The 13370-nt window shown below is 39.6% G+C and overlaps 1 protein-coding gene across 2 annotated transcripts; it reads right to left on the bottom strand.

Moving 5' to 3' along the window:
• Nucleotides 1-3949: 3949 nt before the first annotated feature.
• LOC143874783 (cinnamoyl-CoA reductase CAD2-like) lies at nucleotides 3950-12973 on the bottom strand. Of its 2 annotated transcripts, none has more exons than XM_077376917.1 (7): nucleotides 12927-12973; nucleotides 12699-12826; nucleotides 10778-10950; nucleotides 9812-9997; nucleotides 8359-8527; nucleotides 5439-5625; nucleotides 3950-4301 (listed from the first exon to the last, which is right to left on the bottom strand). In XM_077376917.1, exons 1-7 carry the CDS (start codon nucleotides 12956-12958, stop codon nucleotides 4157-4159), a joined length of 1020 nt encoding a protein of 339 aa, XP_077233032.1. In that variant the 5' UTR covers nucleotides 12959-12973; the 3' UTR covers nucleotides 3950-4156. The 2 variants fall into 2 exon arrangements, with proteins under 2 accessions (XP_077233032.1, XP_077233033.1); XM_077376918.1 differs by lacking the exon at nucleotides 12927-12973 and adding an exon at nucleotides 12903-12906.
• Between the last annotated feature and the right edge of the window lie 397 nt (nucleotides 12974-13370).

Here is a 13370-nt window from a genome sequence, read left to right as displayed (position 1 = left end):
AGTCAAAAACAAAAAAAATTCCATTTATGTCCTTCTTTTTAGTCGTCAGATTTCTATTCCGTGTAGTCGATTACTTCACGCTTCTTCAAATGTGATTGGGGTTTTGGTGCCCCTCAAAGATGCGTCCAAACTTGGCTATTTCTCCACCTATCCCATCACATTAACTTTTCATTGCACCAATCACTTCTTTGCACGAAAGTCGCTTCCCCTCTCCCCTCCTCTATCCAAAACGAAAGACTAAAAAGCTCTCTCTCTCTCACACACACTAAAATGCACAATGTGTGCATTTTAGTAGCTATATAGTTTTTTGATGTAGAACAAGAGATCTCTCATGTGCATAAGCACAAAATAGCTTTATAAACCAGTCCAGATTCTATTTATTTGTATTGTAAGCTTTTGCTTAATGTCTGACAAGTAGTCTTTCTACACTAAAATGCATTGAAATATGACACTGTTGAATTTAGGTAGCAAAGAACAGAGCTAAGGTAGTTGCATATATTTTTCTCTCTGGACAAAAGCCTATGACAGAGCAAATTCAGTTGTGGCTCTCGTATGTACAGTCTACAGTGGCTATTACCAGGTTCAATCATCATGAAAGTGGTGTTCTAGACACCCATGTAAGAAATTAAAAAAAGAGTGCTAAGAGTTTAAACAATTTTCATCTTTGTAATAGAAAAGGCGTCATAATCCAATTTCAGTTCTCTGAAATCATTATTCTTTCACTCTCCAATGAGAATTATAATTCCTTTTTGATGTTGTGGATATTTGTTTTCTCCGAGCGTCTACCAGAATCAGAAGTTATTCACCCACTCTTCTTCCCTTTTCACCCTTGACTATTCTTTTTAAACTACAAGTGGCGGCCTAGGGAATAGAGAAACGGGTGAATATATCATTTCCCTATGGAACCTCACCATTTTTCATGGGTTGATTGAAAGAAAACCTTCGAGTTGGAGGGCCTACTATTTATATGGAAAACAGATTCTTACAAACAAGAAAATGCTGCCTGCTTTTATGTTACGGCCCTGAGTGGGGGGTATGGGACTGGCTGGGACCAAGCCCGGTATGGGATAGGTTTAAAGGGCCTTGCCTAACGCGTTCCATGTAGCTCTAGAGCTTTTGGCGTGTCGGTATTCGATTCTGATAGAAGGAATTTTGGAACAAATTGGCATTTCTATGTGGCGCCCGCATGAATAGATGGTCCAGATGGCCTGTCCTTTTATCTCCATGTGCCTGGTGTGAACCGGTCACCCCGTACCATGACCATTAATCATCCGTTTGGCACTTCTTAGGCAAATGGTGGGAGATTCTTCCAACCATGTGAACAGTAAAACATTTCTTTTAGATGTATTATATTTGGTTTAGGGCTTGATATTATTAGGGGGGTATTTGAAACTTTTGGTAGTGTCCAATTCACACAGGATGCCGCATGACCAGGACGACTCTTTGGTGGGGCCACCTAGGAGTTGCCTTAGCCCCAAAATTGCATCTGTGTTCAATGGTTAATTGCAACTAGTTCTTAGGAAACTAGAAAGTTACCGAACTAAGGGCCATTTGGATACACAGATTTTAGATCCCGGTTTAAGTTTGAAAACAGTGTGAGAGAGTTCTCGATCAAGCTGCTGTATGTTGTCCTGACAGTGTTTCCTGGATTTTAAGTAAGAAATCCATGTTTTAGAAATCTCTCCCTCATCCTGAGATTTCTAAAAATTGGAAACATGGGATGATCTCCTACTCTCTTGCTGATGGAAAGAAGGGCTAGAAATCAGAAAACGACGGTTGGTCTGCTTCTTCTCTTGTCTCTCATCTAAACCTGGCAAACGGGTGGGTCGGGCCGGGTCAACCCGCGGGTGCGGGTCACACGAGTCGGGTGAAGAAATGACCCGCATTTTTGCGGATCAGAATTTAGGTGACCCGCGCGGCCCGCGGGTGGGCCGGGTCAACCCGCAGGTCACCCGCAAATTCAAACAATTGCTTATTTTGGGAAATGTTATCACTGGATTTTGATGAGTGGTATGGCCGGCACCGTGGGATGATCCAAACCGTCCATTAGATGGCCCACAGGCTAAATAGGTGTTGCCCCAAAAATCATTTCAATAGGTTGATCCTAACCCTCCGATCTATAGAGGGTTAGGATCAAGTGATCAACCCTCTAACATTCAAATCGGAGGGTTGGGATCAACCTATGGTGCTAGCCATAACCTATTCAGGCATCAAACCCTTAAAAAATAGATTAGCATGACAAAATCACCATCCTTGGCATTAGAAAAAAAAGCCATCTAACTAGATTAGCATAACAAAATCACCACCCTTAAAAAAGCGGGTGCCCGCGGGTTGACCCGACCCGACCCGTGTTTTTGCGGGTTGGGTCACCCGCGGGTTAGTTTTGACGGGTCACTAAAACTCAGACCCGTGCCCGCAAATTTGCGGGTGGGTCGGGTCGACCCACGGGCACGGGTCATGTTTGCCAGGTCTACTCTCATCTACAATTTTGAAGAAATCTCGGATTCTAAAATTCGCGTATCCAACGCAGATTTTAGAATCTTGGATTTCCTCCAAATCGTAAGCTGGGAGACGAGAGAAGAAGGAGACCAGCCGTCGTTTTCTGTTTTCTCGCCCTTCTTTCCGTCATCAAGAGAGCAGGAGATCATCCCATATTTCCAATGTTTTAGATATCTCAGGATGTGGGAGAGATTTCTTAAACCTGAATTTCTTACTTAAAATCCAAGATTCTAAAGAGAAGTGAAGCAGTCGTTCTCCTCATCCTTTCGTCTCCCAACTACGATTTTGAGGAAATTCAAGATTCTAAAATCCGCGTATCCAAACGGCCCCTAAATCTTATGCTGGCATCATCAGACTGTAGTGGTCTCTGAGCATGGCTAGATAGACTGCAAGAAAAACATTTATGATGGAAAAAAATATTGGGAATTTTTTTTCTATCCACTATTTAGAGGAAAATGATATGATGATGATTAATTTAGAGGGATATCGTCCTAAATTGAAAGTCCCTCCAACTAAAAATTGAATAGGTTTTCTTTTGTCATGTGTAGAAGTCAAGAAGAGTAGGAACTTTGAGAAATGTTTTTCTTTTCCAAACTATTCCTGAAAATTCTAGCAATCCAAACAAGCAAGGCCTCAGTGACGCATCTGTACTTAAATGCTTCTCATATCCGTGAAACCATATTTTGATAACGGGGCGAAGTCACCTTGTTTTACACATTGGTTGCTAATCTTTTTGAGAATTGTAATATCTTTTCACAGCTTGTCAATCAATGTAAGTTCGTCCAATTATCAAAACATGGGAACTGATATATTTGCCCCCTTCCCTTCCCTCGGCCTCCCCCTTCTATCATAAAAAGATTAACCAATAAACTAGAGTGAGGTGACTCAGGGAAGAAAAAGGGGTAAATATATCACTTAAAATGTTTGTTCGTTTTTATGGTATTATGGGCCAGGGGTGCAACTTGGGCTGGGTTCAACCCCACAGGTTCAACCCGATTTTGGCTTGGGAAAAGCCTACTAGATTTAATTTCGGTTTGGGTTAGGGTTGACGCCTTGGGCAACCCAACCCGACACCTGTCCTAATTTTAGTGCATTTTTTATCAAAATCTTAGGATTATATTTTTTTCTTTCCTATTTTTGCCCAGGCCTACCCTAAACTTAGCCTGACCTAATCCGGCCTGACTTGAAAAATTGAGTTAGGCAGATTGGGTCAAGGTTGAGCGATTTAGGCCATGTTTGGCAACCATGGTTTTTTTTAGGGAGATGGTAACTTAAACGCTTTTTGAGGTCAAATCACGTTAACAATAACAAGGGGGGTGAATGCATACTGCAGGGGGTGAAAATATCATCGCTGTTTTTTAATGGAACATTAGTTTATCTAGTGGTGAGAGATAGCTAGGGTAGGTAGTAAATGAAGATTTGAGATCCCCAGTAGAGAGGGTTAGAAGCGTGTAAAAAAGGGGCAATAAATTCTATTTTGATTAGAGTTTTTCTTTCCCTCGTTTCAACATTTTCTCACCTAATCCTCACTCTTGCCCACTAAATTCTAACTAACCAAGAAATGATACAGACCATTAAAACCCCATATTGCCATGGAATCCAGCAAAATATATGATATTGAGGAGATAGTTATTTTACTCCATCTGCAACAAAACTTTCAGGATATGTAACCTTTGCTCTTTAAGCTTTCTACAGAATCCTTGATGATTTGCTCCGTAGAGCTGAAATGGAGACCCAGATCAATCAGCTTCTTGCATGGATTCTGAGCCCTTAACAACCCTGGTTGGGTGTCCTTTGGAAAACTGCATAAGATAAAATGATAAAAACCCAGCTTACTGATAAAAAAAAATGATAGAATAGTTCAGAAATGATTAACCTTTGATACAACATCTACTGCATAATGGCCCCTCGTCACTGATAAATAATGTTTTCATATATGTTTGATGGCTTAGTACCAAAACAGGCAGGAAACATTTTGGGATTCCTCTATGGTTTTGTTTTTCATTTCCTGACCCACTAAAAAAATGACCCGTTAACCATTCTTAATGGTCCAATGGGTCGGATTGGATTGGGACTTTAATAGGGGAAGGTTCTAGAGTTTTGCACAAAAGAAAGCCTGATTTGTGGAGTTTCAATTGTGTTGAATTTTCCAATAAGGCTCATGTATGCATAGGCCACTATCATCTCAAATCATGTTGATCACAGCAAGATTTCCACAGTACAAGTAAAAACGCAAAAATAGCCAAGTTTTTAGTAGGGATGCAACTCGGTTTGGGCTCAACCCGAACCCGACAGGTTCAACCTGATTTCGACTCGCGTTGGGTTGGGAAAAGCCAACCTGATTTAATTTCGGGTTAGGTTAGGGTTGAGACCTTGAGCAACCCAACCCGTACAGAAGCTCCAACCCAATTTCGGCTCAGGTTAGGTTGGGAAAAGCCAACCTGATTTAATTTCGGGTTGGGTTAGGGTTGAGGCCTTGAGCAACCCAACCCGCACAGAACCCGATTTCGGCTCAGGTTGGGTTGGGAAAAGCCAACCTGATTTAATTTCAGGTTGGGTTAGGGTTGAGGCCTTGAGCAATTCAACCCGCACAGAAGCTCCATCCTCTAATTTTATCATGATTTTCAAAATTTGAGGGTTTTTTTTTTGTATTTTTTTTTTTCTGTTTTTGCTCTAGGCAAACCCGAACCCAACCCAACTCAACCAGACTCGATTTGTAAAAGATGGTTTAGGGCTGACCATCCTCGGTCCAAGGCTCAGGTTGGGTTGGGTTAGGGTTGAGAGAATGCTATCTTGGGTTAGGCTAGGGTTGGCCTCAACCCGACCCAACTCGGCCCGAGTTGCACCCCTAAGTTTCAGTCACCTAATCTGGCATTTGTCATTTAACTAGTAATATCATTTACATTCCGAAAGAAGCAAGAAGAATTCAAGTTCCTTACCTGGGCACCTTGTATTCTGGATAAAGTTCTGCAACTTTGGCGGCAAAGTCACTAAAATGGGCTATGGCTTCAACACAAAGATGCCTTCCTGATGCTGATGGATTCTCATAAAGTAGAATATGAGCTAGCGCAACGTCTTTAACATGAACTGATCCCATAAAAAAGTTCTCATATTCTTCCGTGCATCCTATCACCAAATCAACACTTTGGATCAAGCCTATGAATTAAACTCTTTATAGCCCATGAAGTCAAGAATATAATACATTACGAGTAGTAAAAATGGTAAAGACTTCACCATTTCAAAAGTGCATCAAATCACCCTATCAATTCTCAAAGGATCTTGGGTAATAATAGTAACCCCAATCAGGTAACTAAACATGGTATATGTAAATGCAATAGTCAATTTCTATGTGCAGTTTTGACAAGAAAACACCACATAGCAACAGATATTCTTTTATTTTTTTTCCCACTCTTTCAACACTATTCACGGCAATAATTTTATGACAAACCACAAAGAACTGAATACTAGCTTTAATAGACGTGGTAAGAGGAGATCAAAGGATGCAAAGGATAGTAGTACCTGAAACAAATATGGTGAAGAAAACCATAGCCAAAATTATTGAATAAACAGGAAAAGTATTTGTTTTTTAATAATTAACACTATCTTGTTTTGGAAATAATTAACCCTATCTTGTTAAGTAACGCGCAACTACTAAAGGTATAAAAGTGTAACATCTGACACAAAATATATTGTATAAAAGCCATACTTATTGTTCAGGAACAAAAGCATTCTGCTAAGAGAAGCTAAATGTATCTGACAACATTTCTAGATAAATCAAAGAAGTCCAAAGGCAGCGTAGAACTAGCCAAATTTATCTATGTCATTCAACTAAGCTAGACGAGCCTTGGCGCAATGGTAAGGTTGCTCCATTGTGACTTGGTGTTCACGGGTTCGAGTCACGGAAACAGCCTCTCTGCAAAGCAGGGGTAAGGCTGCGTACATCTAGCCCTCCCTAGACCCCGCAATGGCGGGAGCCTTGTGCACTGGGCCGCCCCTTTTTTTATTCAACTAAGCTAGACCTTATAGAACGAGCAGGGATTTAAGTCAATGCTATGTTTCAAAAAGAAATTGATTAATTTGTCTAATGTTTTATCACGATCACAAAGTGATGTTACTAGGTCAGTCTACAAAAGAAAAGGTAAACTTTCGAATTTGAGGCAATTAGCTACACTCATAGCAATTCATGCCTTACGCTAAGAGCAGAAGTTTTGTCGGGTATCCGCATTTAATGAATGTCATCAACAAACTAAGAGTAATCTGAAGATATGAAACGCCCACCCTATATCATTCAAGAGACAACATGATACTGTTCTCAAGACCTTTCTCAAAAAAACATGATTCTGTTGAAGATGTAATCTGCTGAAAAGATTGCAAAAACGACTTTCCAATTTTTCATCTTAAATGGTAAAATAAAAAGAGGTGTTAATGCCTTTGACGTATCTGATCATAATAGTAAACGGAAACGGTTAAAAAACTTGTGAACTTTAATATTTTGTCATATTTTCAAAAGTAAATGAAAGAATATTATGTATATTGATACTTGCTGAATGATATTCATAGAAGATTTTAACATGATTTATAAAAGAAGTCTTTTTATAATACCCTAAAACAAGATATTATAAAAGAAACCATTCAAACAAAAAAAAGATATTATAAAAGAAGTCTCTCTATAAGACAGCTGTGAGGCCAGCCATGCTGTACGGCTCAGAATGTTGTGCCACCAAGATGGGCCCCAAGAAGCAGCACGTGCATAAGATTAGTGTAGCGGACATGCGAATGCTTAGATGGATGTGCGCCCACACAAGGTTAGATAGAATTAAAAATGAAGACATTCGTAAAAAGGTGGTACCAATTGAGGAGAAGATGAGAGAGCACCGCGATGGTTTGGACATATCCAACGTAGGCTTTTGGATGCTCTGGTGAGAAGAGGCGACTCGTGCCAAATTGATGGAGTAAAAGAGGTAGGGGCAGACCGAAAACAACTTGGGTAGAAACAATGAGGAAAGACTTGATAGCTAGGAACATAACAGAGAACATGACCTTGGATAGGATAGAATGGAAGAAAATGATCCATGTAGAAGAACCCAACTAGAGCCAGGATTAGAGCCGGGTAGATTCCTTTCACCTTCTTCATGAAATATTTTCTAAAGGATTCATTTAGCTGACCCCAACTAGTTTGGGACAAAGGCTTTGTTGAGTTGAGTTGAGTATAAAAGAAGTCTCTTTATAGTATCATAAAACAAGATACCCTAAAACAAGATATTATAAAAGAAACCAACTCAACTCAACTCAACAAAGCCTTTTTCCCAAACTAGTTGGGGTCAGCTAAATGAATCCCTTAGAAAAAATTCATGAAGAAGGTGAAAGTAATCTACCCGGCTCTAATCTTGGCTCTAGTTGGGTTTGTCTACGTGAATCAAAGAAGTCTCTTTATAGTATAAATAAAAGAAACCATTCAAAAAAAAAAGATACTATAAAAGAAGTCACTTTATAGTATCATAAAACAAGATATTATAAAGGAGAAATTATATAGTGGCCGCCCTTTACATATAAAGGGCGGAGAGAGAAGAAATCAACCACGTTGATTTTTTATAAAGGCAAAAGTCAAAAAAAGGAGTTTGACTTAGATAAAAAATCAAGGGGGAGGGTTTTTTCTCTCTCTGCCCTTGTCGTTTGACGGCCGGCCACCATATAAAAACTCATTATAAAGCATTATAAAGAGACTTCTTTTATAAATTGAAAAAAAACCTAATAACTTACAAAATCTATTTTTGTTGCAAATATTAATTATTAGAGGGCCTGCTGTGTATAATACATCCGACCTTACAATTCTAAACTAGTAGAAGTTGTCACCAGTACCTTGTAGAAGGCGAAGGAGCATGATCATGCTAGCATTGATGACTGGAGCCGGGGGAAAAATAGGACCCATAACTGTACCGGGATTGATCACAACCACATCCAGTCCTTTATCCTTGGCAAACTCCCATGCAGCTTTCTCCGCCAGTGTTTTTGAAGCAGGATACCAAATCTAGCCAAAAGTGAAAAAACACAAAAAAAATCTCTACAAACATCAACACAATAACCCATGATGGATGCTAACATATGGAAATGTTACTTATACACCTAATTTAGAACATTGCCATTTAATGAACCTTATCACCATCCATTCTTGATTGAACAGCACCAATAGTAAGATATTAGAATTTCTGTTCAAATAAATATACATATATAGGGAGTTGAGTAACTAGGATAACAGTGGTTGCATCAATCAGTAACCCCTATTTAGAGGAAAAAGGAAGCGTGATCAAAATCCACCCCCCTTTTAACCATAGCCAGTTCCATTATCCTGTTTTTGAAGCATATTTTGGTTAAATATTTTAAAAGTGCCAAATTTCTTAAATTGACGCTAGAAATTTCCAACTTGAACAACTTTGTAGAACTCTTAGAATTGAATTGTTACTACTTTCTGGGAAGTGCCAAGATTCTTGAGATCTCCAATCTAAAGGATTTCTTAACAACTGAAAATGCATAGAAATCCAAGAAACAACTCCAATATGGGGCTTGGTATTATCAGTTTTTTTTTTTGCAAGCTTATCATGTTCAAAGTCTCAATAAGCCAAGATAAACATCAGCAAGCCTTAAGGGTAGGTAAATGAAGTTCTGCCAAGTTAGAAAATTGAGTAAATGCGCTCAATTTTCTATTAACTTTATTCTAAGAGGTGCCTAAGAATCATAACTATAATTCTTTATGCTTTTCCTTTGAACTGTTGGTATTCTAAGATATATCACTTCAAAAACTGAAGCCATATAGGACAGCCAACGGCAAGAATTTACGTATCAAAACAAGATGTTCTAAGTATCATTTTCTGACACACACACATACCAAGTTAGAAAATTGCCCACACTTAGCTTGGTTCTTCTTTTTCTTTTCTGTATTTTTTTTTCTTTATTCTTTTGTTTCTCTAGACGACGTTGTTTTAAGCTGGTTATAATGCATCTACATTTAGAAAAAAAAGAAGTGACTAATCCCTTGAAGTCCTTTCAAGAAATAATGACGACTTTGTCAATGATTTAATTGGAGAAATTATTCTCTAGCTACATTACAGAACATTCTCATGAAAGACAACTCCAACAGGCCATAATATCTTAACTAGTTGGTTCCCATTCTCGAAATAGGACTCATCTCTCAAAGTCTGACTGTACTAAGATACTACACATTTATAATAACACCCCAGGCGCATGTTAGAGAAAATGAACGAGAATACTAACATACACATGGGCAGGGTTCAGAGCAAATGAGTCGCCAACTCACCTCATTTTGCAAGCAGTAATCAAGATCGGTCCAGCAATCCTCCCCTTTAACCACATCTTCCGGCCACTTAGGGCTCGGAATTATGGCAGATATCGACGATGTTACCACCACTCGCTTAACTCCACTCGCTTTCGCCGCCTCCAGAACATTTATCGTCCCTTTGATCGCCGGATCGAGAAGCTCCATCTGCACAGACAAATCAAACTAACAAATTACTATTAAAAAAACACCAAGCAACAAAAGATGGAGATGAATTTGATACGATCCTCACTATCTTCACTGTTATTTTTTTATATTTTGAAAAAAAGAACTGTTAGGGTCCTAAATGGCTGCCTGCCTAGCAGCCTTGGCATGGAACTAGGTGGTACCCAGCCTCGTATGGGACATGTTTAAAGGTCCCAAGGCTTTAAATTTCGATTTCAGTTTCAGTTTTGGTCACATGGAAATCAAAATATTTCAATTTCGGTTCAAATTTCAGCTGAAATCTTGTAAATTTTGGAAATTTCAGTGGAAATCTTGTAAAAAGGAAATTTCGGTGAAGTTTCGGCTAAATCTTGTAACAAATGATTCCTTGCAAATTTTGTTTCTGTCTGGGGGGAAATCTGAAATTTCTGCCGAAATATTCCGATTTTGGCTGAAATTTAGAACCTTGAAAGGGTCTAGCCTAACATGTTTTATCAGCTCTGGAGCTTTTGGCATATTAGTTAGCTACATAACATTTGGTATCAGAGAAGCCACCATGTCCCGTGTTCAAGCCACGAAACGTGGTGCAACGTTACAGTCCTGAGTGGAAGCCTGCCTAGGTATGGGAGGAGGTAGGACCCAGCTTGGTATGGGACAGGTTTGAAGGGCCTAGCCTAACATGTTCCATTAGCTAAAGTCAAGATCGTATTATTTAGAAAAAAAAAACAATCAAGATAGGGATGATTGTATCAGAATTTGTAGTAGCCATCGATTTGAGCTGACCTCGGGATCTTCGACTCGATCGACAATGCAGGGTGAGGCAAGGTGGAATACACCGACGGTTCCTTGGATTGCGACAAGGAGGGATTCATAGTCGAGGAGATTGATTTGGAAGAGGTGTAGATGCGATTCTGCGCCTTCAAGGGTTTGGAGATGCTTTGTCTCTTTCTCATCCTCTGTGAAAACCAAAACAAATTTCCATTTCCGCTTTTTTTCAATGAAAATGGAAAATATATGCAACATACATAAATGCCAGCATTGTGCAGAAATACATTTTCTGCAAGGAAGTTTGGAAATCATTTAATTATCAAAAAGCCCCTAATCTTTCGTAAATGATCGACAACCCCTTAGCGGCTTATTTTTTTGAATTGAGGAAAATTTATTAAATGGGTCAACAAAATGCAGGCACACTAACCGAGGAGGTCGGAAAAGGAAATGCAAATATCTAATAAGGGTTACTACATACAACGATCACAAAGAAGCCCCCTACAAGGAGGTAGAAAATCAAAGACCTCCATACTATGTCTTTGAGCCCTCGCTCTAGCAAGTCTATCCGCCTCACTATTAGCAGACCTTCTGACGTGCTAACATGAAACATAATAAGCCACCACCCGATCCAAAATCTCCTCAATAAAGTGGGGAAATCTCCATGGGTGAGGGTTTCTACCCTCCGGCCATCTTATGAATTTGCATGAATCACCTTGCACTATTAAACTATTCATTTCTCTCCTCTCAATCGATGTAATGCCATGGAGAACCGCCCTTACTTCTGCCTCATTGAAGCCCGTAGAAAGACCATCTAGTGATCCCCCACTCATCCCTTAGGGCATGTTTGGTGCCCAAAAGCCAGGATAGTTTAGGGGTTTTGCTTTACACTTGTGTGCCACAGCAAAATCTCTTGTTTGGTTGCCAATGTAGCATCGAAATCCCCATAAACTAGCAGACAAGTTTCATAGGTAATTATTGCATGTCTAGTGACGTGGCATCCATGTCCCCTTCTTATACCTTCTAAGCCAAATTTCTCAAAAAAGGTAGAATTTGGGTTGGAGAATGATACTTTTTCTCTTTCTCTCTCTTCTCTTTCTAAATTGGTAATGAAACCACCTTCCACTACTTTACAAGGTTGGCAAAAACACTACTTATCACTATTCTACGAGGTAAATTCTTGGTAAATCAAATGTTTGTCTCCTCCCTATTGATTACTTATACCACTAATCTACAAGGTAACTACCTACAGCCAAACAGAGCCTTAAGAGACCTCCTATGCCTGTCAAAGCGGGGTTTCCCAAACTAGGCCTATTAAAATTAAGTTTTAATGTCCCCAAGGAAGGTGGGGGTACAATTGCGAATCAGAATTCGGATAAAGAGAAAAAAAAAAAAAACAATGGAAATTTTTTTATCAATGGAAAGTAATATTAAATGGAAAAAAAATTCCAAGGTCCAGTAGGTTTGCAATTTTCCCTGAAAATAGGGTAACTTTTTAACTTTGTAAAAAAAGAAAAAAAGAAAAAAAAAGAAATCAATGAAAATGAGTTTACCAAAATGCTGAAAAATTGAATTCCATCCAAACAGACTCTGATTCCAAGATCAATTTTGGGTCTGATTCACCAGTGATTCCAACCCAACCCATTGATATTCTCACAAAGCACCTATGAACGTCATAAGAGAGAGAGGATTAAGGAGCTTTTGGGATGTAGGGAAATTTTTTTTCAAAGCCAAATCTCTCTCCTTCACAATGATTGAGGGTAGATTCATCATTTTCAGCATAATTTAGTTGGAGGCATTATTAATCGAAGGGTGGTAGCATTTCAGTGGATTGAGAAACAAATCCAGGGGTTTCCTTAAAGGATGAGAGAGAGAGAGAGAGAGAGAGAGAGAGAGAGAGAGAGAGAGAGAGAGAGAGAGAGTAGGGAAATGGGGTTACCGAGATCTTGGACAGTGGCATGGACAGTGTATCCTCGTTTAAGAAGGAGATTAACTATCCAAGAACCGATGAATCCGCTCCCGCCGGTCACGCATACCACTCCGCCGCCGGACGACATCTCTATCTCTCTGTAGGAAGATCAACAATGGTGTTGATATCGATTTTAAATGTTCGATTTACAAAAGGTAGATGATAAATTCGCACCCCTTGTAGGATAAATTCGCATACCCCTGTAGGATAATTCGCACCCCTGTGACCATGAATTGACGTAAAAAACAGAGGCATGTGGCGGGGCACATTTGGGAAACCTCTAGCCCAACGCAAAAATCTTTCCATAGGACCTAACCCTCTACCATAGAGGGCATATTTTGGAAACCTCTAGCCCAACCCAAGGACACTAAATAAGACTGCAACTCGGGCCGGGCTTATGCCAATCAGGTAGACAACCCAGGGACCCAAAACCTCAACCCTAACCTTACTCAATCTGAGCCTCAGGTCAAGGAAGGTCAACCCTAGCCTACCCCACCTTTAAATCTCGCAACACTTGCGTAATCCAATTTTTCCAAATCAGACAGGTTGGGTCCAGTTGGATTGGTCCGGGGCAAAAACATAAAAAAAACACCACCAAAGGATTTTGAAATCACAACAATAAGGGCCCGTTTGGATGCCGAG

This window comes from Tasmannia lanceolata, unplaced genomic scaffold (genome assembly GCF_043159265.1).
Source record: "Tasmannia lanceolata isolate RefF3 unplaced genomic scaffold, GAP_Taslan_0.1 ptg000002l, whole genome shotgun sequence".
In the NCBI taxonomy this organism is placed as follows: domain Eukaryota; kingdom Viridiplantae; phylum Streptophyta; class Magnoliopsida; order Canellales; family Winteraceae; genus Tasmannia; species Tasmannia lanceolata.
This window is presented reverse-complemented; position numbering and strand designations above follow the sequence as displayed.